At 38.9% G+C, this 13,136-nt stretch overlaps 1 protein-coding gene across 1 annotated transcript in view; it reads right to left on the reverse strand.

The window, feature by feature from the left end:
• The window catches only part of LAMA5 (laminin subunit alpha 5), a 188,098-nt gene that overhangs the window by 119,106 nt on the left and 55,856 nt on the right, over window positions 1-13,136 (reverse strand). Inside the window, exons 3-4 of the mRNA XM_088153275.1 lie at window positions 7,290-7,407; window positions 925-1,043 (exon numbers count right to left, since the gene is read on the reverse strand). Of these exons, the coding sequence (XP_088009401.1) occupies window positions 925-1,043; window positions 7,290-7,407 (237 nt within the window). The remainder of the gene's footprint in view (window positions 1-924; window positions 1,044-7,289; window positions 7,408-13,136) is intronic.

Consider the following 13,136-nt stretch of genomic DNA (forward strand, 5'->3'; position numbering starts at 1 on the left):
CCTTTATTTCAGTAACATTTACTATTTGTGGCTGAAAATTATAATTAGGGAAGGTAGGGGGAATATTTGAAGAAGTCTAACAAACCAAAGGCTGGGTAGAACTGATATCAGTGATGGCAAACCTTTTGGGCTCGGCATGTCAAAAATTCGGAAAATGCTTAACTTGACTATACTGGCGTGTCACCCCCCCACCAAACAAGAGAAACAATTCTTTACATATTCATTTATTTTTTAAAAAATGCAGTCCAATCATGTGCGGTGCTATGTATTATATAAAGAAACGCCGAATAATTACAAAAATGAAATACGAGTAAAACAAACTCAGTTTCTTTGGCAACTCAAACAGGGAGAATAGTTGCTGTCGGGTGTTCGTGAACGCTGATGTGTCACCCAAAACGTTGTGGTGACATGTGTGTCATAGGTTTGTCATCGCTGACTTATATTAACAGAAGGGTGGGATATAAATTTAATTATCAATAAGCAAACAGACTTCCAATGGTTTCTGGATGCTATTTCTATGACATTCTTTATTGATTGTTGAATTTCAGACTCCATATTTTTTCTTTTTCCTGCCTCTTCTTTCTCCCTGCCCTCATACCTTACGTACTTTTCAGCTTTTGTCTCATAAATCTTCACTAAAAGCTAGTCAGACAAATCATTTTTATACCAAATATACAGCCCATTTTTACAGACAAAAAAGGGCTTGTGTGAGGCTTCAAACCAAGCACAGAAGTTGAACTCATATTCATCTGTCCTCCTAAAAACTCTTATTTCACTCCCAGGCAGAAATAAACATCATGAAATCTATGAACATTCAAACCTATCCCTCACACCCAAAAGAACGTAATGCAAGTGTATGCAGTCTAAATCAATCACTTTAAATACAGAACTTGAATTAGAAAAGCAATCAAAGACACAACTCACCTCCCCGTTTTCCAAGGGCACAATGCGGGAATATTCAGTGGTACAAATGACATCATCATCTTTGGTAATCTTCTCTGAACTCTTGAGGCCAAATTTCTCTATGCAATCTCTCCTGGAAGCTATTGAGCGCAAATGTCAAGAGATGACAAGATTTACATTCTGGAAGGGTGTGGTTTACCCCAAATTAACTAATAACATTTTGCATGTATAGACCATTTGCAAACAGTCAAAAGCCTTTGCATGTATCACTAGGGTGATTCTTATAATATCTTAGTAAAATTAATATAGTGTAGACAGGCCGAGACAATGGCATACTTAAGGTCACCTAATGAATTTCTGGCAGTGAAAAGAAGCAAAGAAAAAACCCCACCAAATTCTCCTCTTTTCTTACCCATGACTACATCAACTCTCTAAGTTTAAATATCAGAAGTGAATTTAGGATAAACCAGAAAATGAAAATGGAGCACTAGGATTTTTTTTTTCTTTTTAAGTGCCGTGATAACTTCTTGTGATGTTGCTATCAGAAGAAATCCCTCTCTCTCTCTCTCTCTCTCTCTCTCTATCTATCTATCTCTCTATCTCTCTATCTTATCATCTACAAAGCTGGAGCAATAGAAATTACTGCCCGAAGCATGTAAGTTGCATTCAGAATTGGCGTAGAAAACCTTATTATCCCATCTTATTTCCTATAATCCTTATTTCCAATAGTCCAGAAGCTGCAGAAGGAGCTAAGACACCCATTATCCATTTCAGATTTCTGGATTTGATCTGACAATCATAGTGCTTCATCAAAAGAGATATATTTATTGCTGGGAAAACTATAACCTAATTGTATTAACATCTCTGAAAACAGTAAGAAAATCAGGCACAGAATAAATAGCCAAAGCACAACTGAAAATATATTTAAGCAACCCAGAACACAGTTTGCAACTGAGCCTACAACTCTTGTATGGTTTTAGAAGTTGTGGAGATCTGCTACAGTTTAGCAATAAAATGTTGTGACTTGTTGATGCTGTGATAATTGGTGTTTCTGCAAAAAATATACTTTAAAACATGCACAGAGGTTGTTAATATAATTTGCTATTATATTAAGTCTAGTTTGGCTTGAGGGTACACATCCCACAGATGTAATTGAAATTTCAGGCTACTGTTCTTTTCCTTGAGTATATTTGGCAATCTAACATGAATGCTTTATTCTTGTCCTCAAATGATCGATTATTGATTATGGGCCATAAAATCAGTGTTGACTTTTAGATTTTCTCCAGGTGGATCCCCAACCCAGTCCTTCAGGTCTTCCAATATGCACCCACTGTTGCTATAACTGAGTCCATACATCTGCAGTTTGTTGCCTTCTTCACTTTCTGTCCACCTTTCCCAGCACTATAGATATCTCCAGAGAGCTGGGTTTTCACATAAAGTATCCAAAGGATTGCTGTTGACTTTTGCATATTAATATGTTTCTACCTTTTTTATTTTTCTAAGCTACTTTAAGCAACTCCTTTTGGATGAGAAAAAATGGGCTAGAAATGCTCCAAATAAATATATAATTCATAACCATCATGCACTGGCAAATTCCTGGCAACTGGATTAAGTTCTAACATCCTCTTATTTTTAATAAAAGGATGTTGTGAAATACAAATGTTGGTCATCATGCTTGTTTAAGATCTAAGAAATTTTGAAGGAAACATTGCTTACAGAAGTCTGAAGGAAAGTAAATGCACAGACCAGAGAATCAAAACAGCAATAAGAACCTTGAGATTTTGCAGTTAGAAGAACAGCTAGCAAGCTGAGGATGAGGAAGGAGACAGATAAACTTTTGTTTAGAATAAAGTATTCAAGAAAATATGCAGGAACTGATCCATCACAAAAGAATTTACAGACTATCCTGCTTGCCTAGCATTATCTTAAAGGAAGAAACAAAATTAGTCTGTTCTGTTGTGGCAGGTGGCTTATCTTTTCAAATTGCTCCAAAGTTGGGTTCACGTACTTTCCTGAGTCATGGCTTGCTTTCACTGTGATTTGCTAAAACAAGCCATAATGGCCTGTTCCACATTTAATGCTATACCATAAAGCAGTGTTTCTCAACCTTGGCAACTTTTGTTGAAGTTCCAATTGGTGGTGACAAACCCTTTCATTGGGTGAAGAGCCCTTCAGAATGGCTGGTCAGTTTGCCTGACTGATGGAGCTGATGAACCTTTTGAGGTCCTTGTTAGGTGATGGAAGATGAAACGGAGATAGAGAGGGCCATCATCATGTGGAAAGAGGGCTGTTATTGGCAACACCATTCAGAGATTACTTAACACCAGTGTTAAACACACTGCTCTGATTGCCTATAGTAATCAAACTTCAAAAAGTTTTATTTATGACATTTAAGACCCTTACTGGTACCTTTCCGAATGTTAAGATATGCAAGAGGTCTCTCATCAGCAGAGAGTAAACCTTCTCTGTTTTGACACCATGATTTTTGAATGCCATTTCTCCAGACAGCAGCTGATGCTAACATTATCTGCCCTTTGGGTGCCAGTTGAATTCTTTTTTATTTTTCAAATTTGGGAGGTAACATCCTTCATTGTTTCCCAACCTTGGCAACTTCCAGGGGTGTGGACTTCAACTCCCAAATTTCTCATCAACAACCATGCTGGCTGTGGAATTCTAGGAGCTGAAGTCCACACATCTGAAAATTGCCAAGGTTGGAAAGCAGCAGCCTAACCACACATACTTTCCTCTGTCTCCCTGTCAGAGTCACAATGTTTACTGCTGTACGTTTTAAATTTCTGGGTTTCAATTCAATTTGTGTATTTATTGGGGTTTCATTGGTTTGGCTTGCTTTGGATGAGTGGGTAAGCTAAAAAAAAGTATTTTACATAAATATACGGAGTAAGCATTTGAGCAAGCAAGGATACCACACTGGAGACTTCAGAAATACACCATTAGCAGAAGTCGAGACTTGATCAAAATAATTTTTATCACAATGAGCAAAACTTCTCAAACACAAAGTATGTGCTCAAGCATAGCACAGTGATTAATACAACAAGTGATATATCAGGAAGACTCTCATTCAAATCTGTCTTTGGATGTTTTTCAAGGGATGTTTTAGAAAATTACAAATAAAAGAATCCCCAAACAAAGAGTGCTAAATTGTGCATTTTTTTGAAGGAAAGTTCTGGTGCTGTACAGTGCTTGGCTATGTGAGCACAAAAGAAAGTGAATACACTGTATATGGAATGAAATTAAACGTGGAAGAAAAGGAAAGAATCAAAAAAGGACAAATAATTGAGTGAAAAAGAGAGTATGGGTCTTTCTTGCCTTAGTAAATATAGTGAGAGAAGATTTATTTCACTGCTGATGCTGCCATGGCAGATTAGATTTTCCTGTTGCCAAGGATATAGAAAAACGTGTGGTAGTCCACATATTTCTATACCACAGATCCCAGCATTCTCAAGAAGGGTGTCCAACGGAGAGGAATGTTAGAAGTTGAACAATATAAGGAGTGCCACAGATTGCCTATCCCTGTTAAGGGAGGAATTATGAATTATTTTCTAGAATCCTACTGGTGCCTACACAGAGATTAAAACAAAACCAGAGCAGAAAACAGGAAGCATGAGGTCCAGTTTGGTTCCCAGTATGAGTCTTCATGTACTGTATTATTTAAGGAAAGATTTCTTCAAGTATATATAAAAATGTGAGCCACTGGCATAAAACCTTCTGTTATTGTTTGAGAACCCCTTTAGGATAAATATGCTTCTTATTTTTTTACCCACGGGGTGAACTTAATCTGCTACTGTCGAAGAAATGTGAGTTCTAGCACACTCAGGGGAAAAGACTCCTGTATAATCTTCCCAGATATTCTTTTTTCAGCCTTTTCTGTTTAAAAGATCATCATAAAATTTAACTCACATCTTCTACCAATTACTGCTTCTGCTCCCCAGAGAAGCCAGGGCTTAATACCTCTAAACAACCTGGTTTCTCTCTGTCTCCTTCAAAATGATATATTTGCAAAGGAAGCTGATGCATCTTGGTAACATAAGTATCAAATCTGCTCTGGGAACAGCAGGCAGTTTCATATTGAGAAGCAAATTCTCTGACCCAATTTCCTTAAGTTTCCTTTCCCAGGGAATACATGGAAGAACACCAGATAGCCAGAAATGCATTTCGTCTAGGCTGCAAAATACAGTAACTTGGACCCTTTCCTAGAGCAAGATTGCCCTCATGGCAAAAGGACACTCATCTTTTCTTCTCATGCCCTTTAAGACACAATATAGTAAGATTCCTACTCAACTGGTCTTAAAACTGCCAACAAATTTGATAAACGTTTCTATCAAGAAGCAACGTAACTGTGAGCCTAGAGCCATACAGGCCAAAGATGAGCTTCTAAATTAACAGGCTAGTAGGGTGAAACTTGTAGATTGTTTCAGGCAGAAAAAGAACCAAAGGCTAAACAATGGCTATTACAGAATGAAAGCAGTTGCTAGAAAGTTATTTGGTGGGCCAGGTATAATATACAAGAAAATGAGTATGCTATGCTAGATAAAAAAGTTGCTGCTGCTTCAAAAGGCAAAATAGGACAGCTAGATTCATCATCATATTCTAAATCCTTTCTAAATTCTAAACTTTTAAAACTTTTTCTTGTTTGTGGAATGGAGCACAAATATGTTTAGCTGTGAAATGTTCTTGAACAGAAGATTACAATCTGCTTTTTTTAAGTACGCAGAATTTATAATAAGCTAGCAAACAGGCACAAACATGGGTTGGATCATCGAAATGCTGTAGACAATCCTTCCAAAGCATACAGAAGACTTATCATACGAAGCATTCCTTCTTTTCCTTGGGAAAGGGAGACCTTTGTTGATCTTACACTACAATTTTGAGTACAATACTTCTGAATTGCAATACAAATATAAGCTTAGTTCCCTTCTCCTTCCCAAATTTGGTTGTAATGAGATAGACAGGTGACTGATCCTCTCCCTGTACTGTGTATGAGTATGTTCCAAGCATCTCAACAGTTTTATGTTGAGAACATCCTATTCCTGCTGCGACCACAGGCATACATATGTGGCGTGGCAAGTGGAGTCTGGTGCAACCAAACCTCATCACCCAAATGACATACATTGTGTACCTGCATCATTCTGTACCTCCATGACAGGTAAATCATTTGCATTATTTGTGTGATACTGTCAAGACATATGCAAAATGGCTTCTACTGGAGGCCAATGGCTGCAACTCAGGTTGTTCAGATTCACAGAACCTGTAAATTCAGGTGTGTGGCCAAAGCCTGCTTATTACAGAAGCTGTCTTTGAAAATCCTTCCTGGGACAAATATTGCTTATTTTCAGAGGCAACTGGCTTTCCTGATTTTAAACCCTATTACTCTTATTAGACTCAACTGCAAATAGTTCCCGGCTGAACAATTCGTTTTCCAATGGGCATTTAGAATGATGAATAAGAAAAATGAAAATCGGGAAAGAGACAGAGTGATCATCTGAAGCCTACAATACAGGACACAGAAAATCTTTCTCATCCGATTTTCTAATTTTTACCTGAAGGGATCAAAGTATAGAGACAAACCGAAGTCCTCAGTGCTTATAAATTAGTTGATTAGTATCAACTAATATAGTAACTTCCTTAAGCTAAGGCATAAAATTTGTTACATCCAGGATAAGTAAATTTGATAATAAAGAAATGACGAGGGAGAGTCCTCTCCAAGCTCTATCACGTGATGTCCCTCCTGAGAGTTGCAATCCCAAAAGAAAGGGTGGAATGCAAAGCCTCTGCGTGGACATTTCTTCACTTGCATCCAGTGCACTTAAGAGAGAAGAGGAGATGCTCAACATTCTTTGCAAACAAAGTCTATAGGCAGACTGAATTCTCAGGAGTAAGCTGCCCTTATCATGCTGTTCCATTTCTGATTTAAGAGCATTTGGCCCACTTTGGATCAGAATTACTCCTGATGCCCACATAGTGTGGGAGAAAGGCAAGAAAAGCTTCACCCTCTCTTTCTTAATGCTACATTGGCACCAATGGAATTTTTAAAACATCGTACAAGATGAAAGAAGATTAAGCTACCTTCTCCTCATGGTCCCATCCAAATTCCTGTTGAAATTCCTTAACATATATAAATATTAACTTCACTGGACTGATAATATGGAACATCTGGTCAATTCTACTTAAGTAATTGTGTTCAGGCATTCAGATCAGGAGACAAACGCAAGATGATGTCTGCTGGGTCACATCAAAGGTTTCTCGCACTTGAAATCTACAGAGACCAACTACCATGAACCGTAACAATTGAGCTAAAGGTAAAAATGACAAGATTTACATGTCCCCTTCTAATAAATTAATCCCTTTTATTTTGCTCTCATACTCACAGGCAAAGTACTGCCAAGGGTCATAAGTGAGTCCAAAATCAGTTGACCGCTCGAGTACCCACAAGTCTGGACGAGGGGAATTTGCAAATTTGATGAGTACATAGGCCACATGGAACAGCTGTGAAAAAAGAAAAAAAATGTATACTTTAGAACAAACCAACACAGAACCTAAAGGTTAGATTCCCCTCCTGCAAGTATAAACATGTGGCAGGCGTACAGAGCTGAAAGTTGTACATGGGAAAAGCGTTATCAAGGTTTGATTGGAAAGTTAATAAGGAAATTTTAAAATTAGGTATAGAATCTTTCCCATACTTCTTCCAGTTTTCAGACATTGTGCTATATTGCTTGCATGTTTATTTTATGAAGCTGTAGGGGTTAAAATTTACAATGGACCTTCTATATAACTTTGCTATAATAACCAGCAATATTCTGTCTCATGAGAAAGATCATTCTCTACATGGGAGAAACTTCCCAGTTAAAGCTACAATTGCTTTTAATTCAGATAAATGATAAATATCAAGGTTATAGGTAGACTGGAGAGTCAGAAACAAGAAGACAATGACAAACTATTTCTGTAGTGCTGCCAAGAAGAATACAGGGATCTATCTGTGAAATCACTAGGAGTTATGCTCAACTGGAATGAGAAAAAGGGAAGGGAAGATTAATAGAAACAACCCAAGGTCAATCAACAGTTCAATAACCATCATTAAAAAAGACAACAACTTAAGGTTCAGATATCACACTAAATATAACTAATTAAAAACAGAGCTAGAAACTTCAAATCATCATATCCTTGTGTCACAGCAGAGGAGAGTGTGCGTGTAAGAATGGTTAAACTCATTTTCACCATGGAAAACCCTTGATTTAGCATGGAGTACACATTTTTTTTCAGGTAGAGAGTCATTCTCAGGTCTTCAAACAACATCCTAGATCACTTCTCAGAACACAGGTGGGACCAGGATGAAAACTGAATTTAATTCTCTGGAAATCCTAAATAGTTCATGAAATGCCCTAATTATATTAGGCAGAAGTATGTAGAGTCATTCTTCCCCAGTGTGATACCATGTCCTTCCCCAGAACAAGGTCTTTTGGGGCAGGTGGCCATGGAAAGAGATCACCTCTTTCTGAAGAAGGACTTTCCAAACAAGCCACTTGGCTTGGTGGATACTGGGAAGTTTAACACTATCTACTTTCTGACTGTGACGTATGCAATAGCTAGGAAATAACCTGCAAAGTTCTGCAAAGCACCAACCCAAATCCTCACTCTGATCAGCCTGCTAGCCACGTAAGAGTCACGTTACCTGCTTTCCCACTGCAGCATTTGCCACAGCAAAGGCAAAACCAATGGAGTCTATTTGAAAGGTCAACCAGCAGGTTCTGTCGGCATGGCCAATCATCAGGGTCCATCAGAAGGCTTCCCAATGCCTTACTCAGAAGAGCCATTCCATAGAACAAGGAGCTAGCCCCCCAAAGCAGGAAGAATATCAATCTGGGGCTGGCTGACAGCTGCAACTGTGAATTACAATACAAAAACAGGACATGGAGGCATGGGCATGGGGGCAAATGGGCAACCCCCCCCCCCAATCTAGCATACTTTTTCAGTGTTATGCTGTTCTGTAAAATTCTAGAAGCTGTTTCTCCAGGGTCAGGAAGTTTTTATATGACCCAGCTGTTGTATGCTCCATTTGTGAACTGATTATTGCTCTTGAAACACATCATTCCCTAGGGAAATTCATCTATATCAAGCCAGCCACGTGGAAAGAAACTCTCCTTTCTACAATGTACATCCAATCAGTTCCAGAGACAAGGTAGCTTCTGATAAGACCTTCCCAGCTTTCAATCCGAGCTGCTCCCAATTAGTTTGAAGACTGATTTATGCAACCATATCCTTGCCAAGACTGAAATAAATGTGCAGCTTAAAAATGTCAGTGCTCAGAATAAACAAACTCAGCAATATAATTCCCCTTTATAAGCTGGCACTGGCTTTCTCCAAAAATCTTCACTTTATCACCCTGTCAAAAAGTTCTATTTAAAAACACACCCAAAAACCAAAAACCATCCTTATTTTATCAGTAAGAATGTTTAAAGTACAACACAGGAAATGTGATGCTTGCAGGAATATGTGTCTTCAAGTGTTTAAGGCAGGGCACCATTGACTCAGCAAGAAGAGAAGATTTTTACATGCTATACAGTTCTCATGTTTTTATTTCCTATCATGAGGGGTTTCCAGTTTTAGTATTTGCTGGTTGTTTTTTAGTTTATATTCTTGTTTGGTTTTTGGGGGGGGGGAGATGCACACAGAAGTAAACTATGGCCAGAATTGGGATGGTTCTACCAACCAACTGCTCATTCCTTTACACTCCCTTCTCAAGTAAATCCCCATGTTGCAGAGCCATCTGTGGTAGAAATGGTTTTGCATCCTAGTCTGAGACCACCATGGTTCACACAAATGGCACTCAAGGTATAACTGTAGTTTCTACTTGTCCGGTGGCATCAGGCAGAGTGGACGTGCTCCGGGCCCTATCAATGAAGCAGTCCCAGTTGTTGTGGGACCCAGGAAGCATGCCTTCTCTGTCATGGCACCTGTCTTCTGGGATGATATCCCCGCAGAGATTTGGATGGCTCCCACCCTGATGATGGTGAAGAAGCTAATTAAGGATCTTCCAGGTTTGGAGGCAGAGGGAAGGATGAGCCCCTGCTGGATGGACCTCCTTTTTGGGGGTTGTGTGTTTTGGGGAGCTACTTGTAATTTCTTTTTTGTCTTTTGCAATTTTTAATTGTTAGTCACCCAAAGTCATTGGAAGACCAGCAGCCTATAAATTTATGTATAAATAAATAAATACCTCTACCATTCGTACAACATCAAGAAAGGAAAAGATAATCTGTGAAAAAAGTAAGAGAGATATGCATTTCTACATTATAGAAACCTGTGGGCTGGATTCTATATTCAAAACAGCTATGAAAATAAGCAAAATGTTAAGCAGATTTAACTATATGCTGCTCCTGGAAAACATGTCAAGTTTTTGTTTCTTGATTTTTCCTGAATTGGGACTGTTTGCAAAGAAAACTAGAGGAGTAGGGTAGGAAAAATATATTAGAAAAGGTAAGAATGGGTTAGTAGGTTTCTATATATAAGAAATATGATGGAATATATTACACAGTTGTCTTACAGAAGGGCAGAGTATTTATCTACAGATAGTCCTTGACTTATGGCAATTTGTTTAGTGACTGTTAAAAGTTATGATGGTACTGGAAAAGTGATTTATGACCAGTCCTCGGACTTATGACAGTTGCAGTATCCCTACAGTAACATGATCAAAATTTGGGTGCTTGGCAACCAATGGTTGCAGTGTCCTGGGGTGACGTGATTGTCATTTGGCTGGCTTCTGACAAGCATAATCAATGGGAAACTGCATAATTCACTTAATGATTGCATGATTCACTTAACGACCACATGATTCACGTAATGACTACAATGATTCACTTAACCACCATTGCAAAAAATGTAAAATTGGGCGCAGTCACATGATGCCTTGCTTAATGACCACACTGCTTAACAATGAATTTTCTGGTTCCTATTGTGGTCATAAGTTGAGAACTAACTGTATTCCTCTACTATCTTTTCTGACATGCAGCAATTTGTCTAATGCTCTCAGACAGAAGTCTTTCCCATCAGCTAAGTCAACCTATGATTTCCTACATGCAGAACATTTTTTCATCCCATTATCTTATAGTCATAGAACCACAGAAACAAAATCTTAGAATCACAGAATCACAGAGCGGGGAGCAACCTAGGAGATCTTCTAGTGCAACTCCCTGCCCAGGGCAGGAATCCTTAGACCATCCCAGACAAATGGCCATCTGACCTTGGCTTAAAAACCTCTAGTGATGCTGGAGTGAAACTGTTGGTTTGGCGACCTCTTTAGCATTTAATTAGTTATAATCCAAAGTGATTTAAGAAATGGGGTTTGGTCAGACCCAGCGTCCTTTAAAAGGCTGTGCTGAGGATGCAAGCCTGATGCCCTCCTCGGCTCCCGGTTGCTCTTACTCACAAGGTGCCCACAGAATCCTTTCTGACCCTGCAGGCTTCCTCATGAGGAGCAGCCATCCAGAGCACATGTGGGCGATCTCTTAGTCTTCTCCTTTCTTGGAAGAAGCCCCCACAAGACCGGGCACCTCACTTGATCTTGATTCCAGCCTTGGCAGCACCTCCACACTTTTGGAAATGTTCAGTCTGCCATTTTCCCCCATCAGAAGTCTTTATCACTCTTACATCACTCAACAAAAATTAGCACTACCAAAGGACATGTGCTTTCCAGTGAATCTGGACACAGAATGGCAGCTAAGAGCTAGCCCAGCCACAGGGAGTTAGGGAAATCTGATGATCACCACTCCTCAGCCTAAATCAATCAAACAAAATTGGGTATTCTCAGAGCTGTGTTTCTCAACCTCAGCAACTCTAAGATGTGTGGACTTCAAGTTCCAGAATTCCCCAGCCAGCATACTAGCTGGGAATTCTGGGAGTTGGAGTCCCCATATCTTAAAGTTGCTGAGGTTGAGAAACACTGCTCTGGAAGGCCCCCAAAACTTCATGTTCCTCATGAAAACCGAAACACTTCTACAACAAGTCAACCATCAATAACACTGCATAAGTATGAGTATTACAAGTGTTTCCGGACTGATATTTGTAGCACATCAGTGAGATAATATGCCTGTCTTGCTTTCTCTCAAATTACTGGTGCAGAGCCACTGTCTTCTGAATACAGATGCTTTCCAGCAGTACTAATTAGTCTCATCTAAGTTCTTGTTAGCTAAGCTTCTCTGGCCAGATTCCATGGTCAGCTGCAAGCCCTTAATCTTCCCTGTCCTTTGGCAATGAAATTGGGCTAAATACCAGACCATTAAATCATGGGATCTCCTGCTTCTTCCATGAAATGGCTTCACTCTTTGGGGAATAACTTAGTAACTCAGCGAGAGCTTTGCACCATTTCTCATGTGAGGGAATTCGCTGTTCTCTTTGTGGAAAGCCCCACTGTTTAAAATTACATCAACATGGCACATGGCACTCTGTAATATCAAAGGCACTGTACAGGGTGGTCCTTCCTGGGAAGAAATGACATGGCCAGTCTATGTCAAAAGACAAAGGCATTTTATTAAAATAAATTAATGCAGATTATTTATCCTTCAACATGGCTCTACCACTTATGTTTTGTATAATCGGAGTGATATCAAGAGTGATAAAAATTTAATGTTTCTTTTGGAATTCCAAAGATGCTTAAAGACTTAAATGGTAGAATTGATTAGCACTGCAGAAATAATCTGACCCAGCCATTCCCAAACAGTTGCTGGTCTTAGATTACCATTCTCATTATCTTCAACCAGCTGAGTCAAGCTGGCTAATTACAGAGAGAGTCGAGGTCCATATATGTTTAGGGGTTCCATATCCTAAGAAAAGACACATTCTAGTTGATGCAGAAATATTGGAAAATAAAATGAAGGATTGTAAGACAAAGTGGAAACACAAATAACAAATCAAGAGATGAAAAAGAACCTGGGTAAGGACTTCTTTCTGGATTTACAAAAGAAGGTTTCTAAAACCTTGAAAAAATCTTTGAGATGGGAGAAAGAAAGTTTGCATGGAGATTCAGTGCTACAACATCAACTAGATGAACTAAAGATTAAGACTGTTAGAAGCAAAAGACAGGAATTTGAAGTTGGCTTGTTTGATCAGGGTTAAAATATGGAATATTGTTATGAAATTCTAGAACCCTTTATGGACTTCTTGCTGACATCTGGACAGAAATGACAACAATTTTTGGATCTGTGAATGGATGGGGTGGCTGGGGG

Source organism: Python bivittatus, unplaced genomic scaffold (genome assembly GCF_059951505.1).
Source record: "Python bivittatus isolate LINGU-HERP-01145 unplaced genomic scaffold, Pbiv_v1 ctg000700_np1212, whole genome shotgun sequence".
Lineage (NCBI taxonomy): Eukaryota > Metazoa > Chordata > Lepidosauria > Squamata > Pythonidae > Python > Python bivittatus.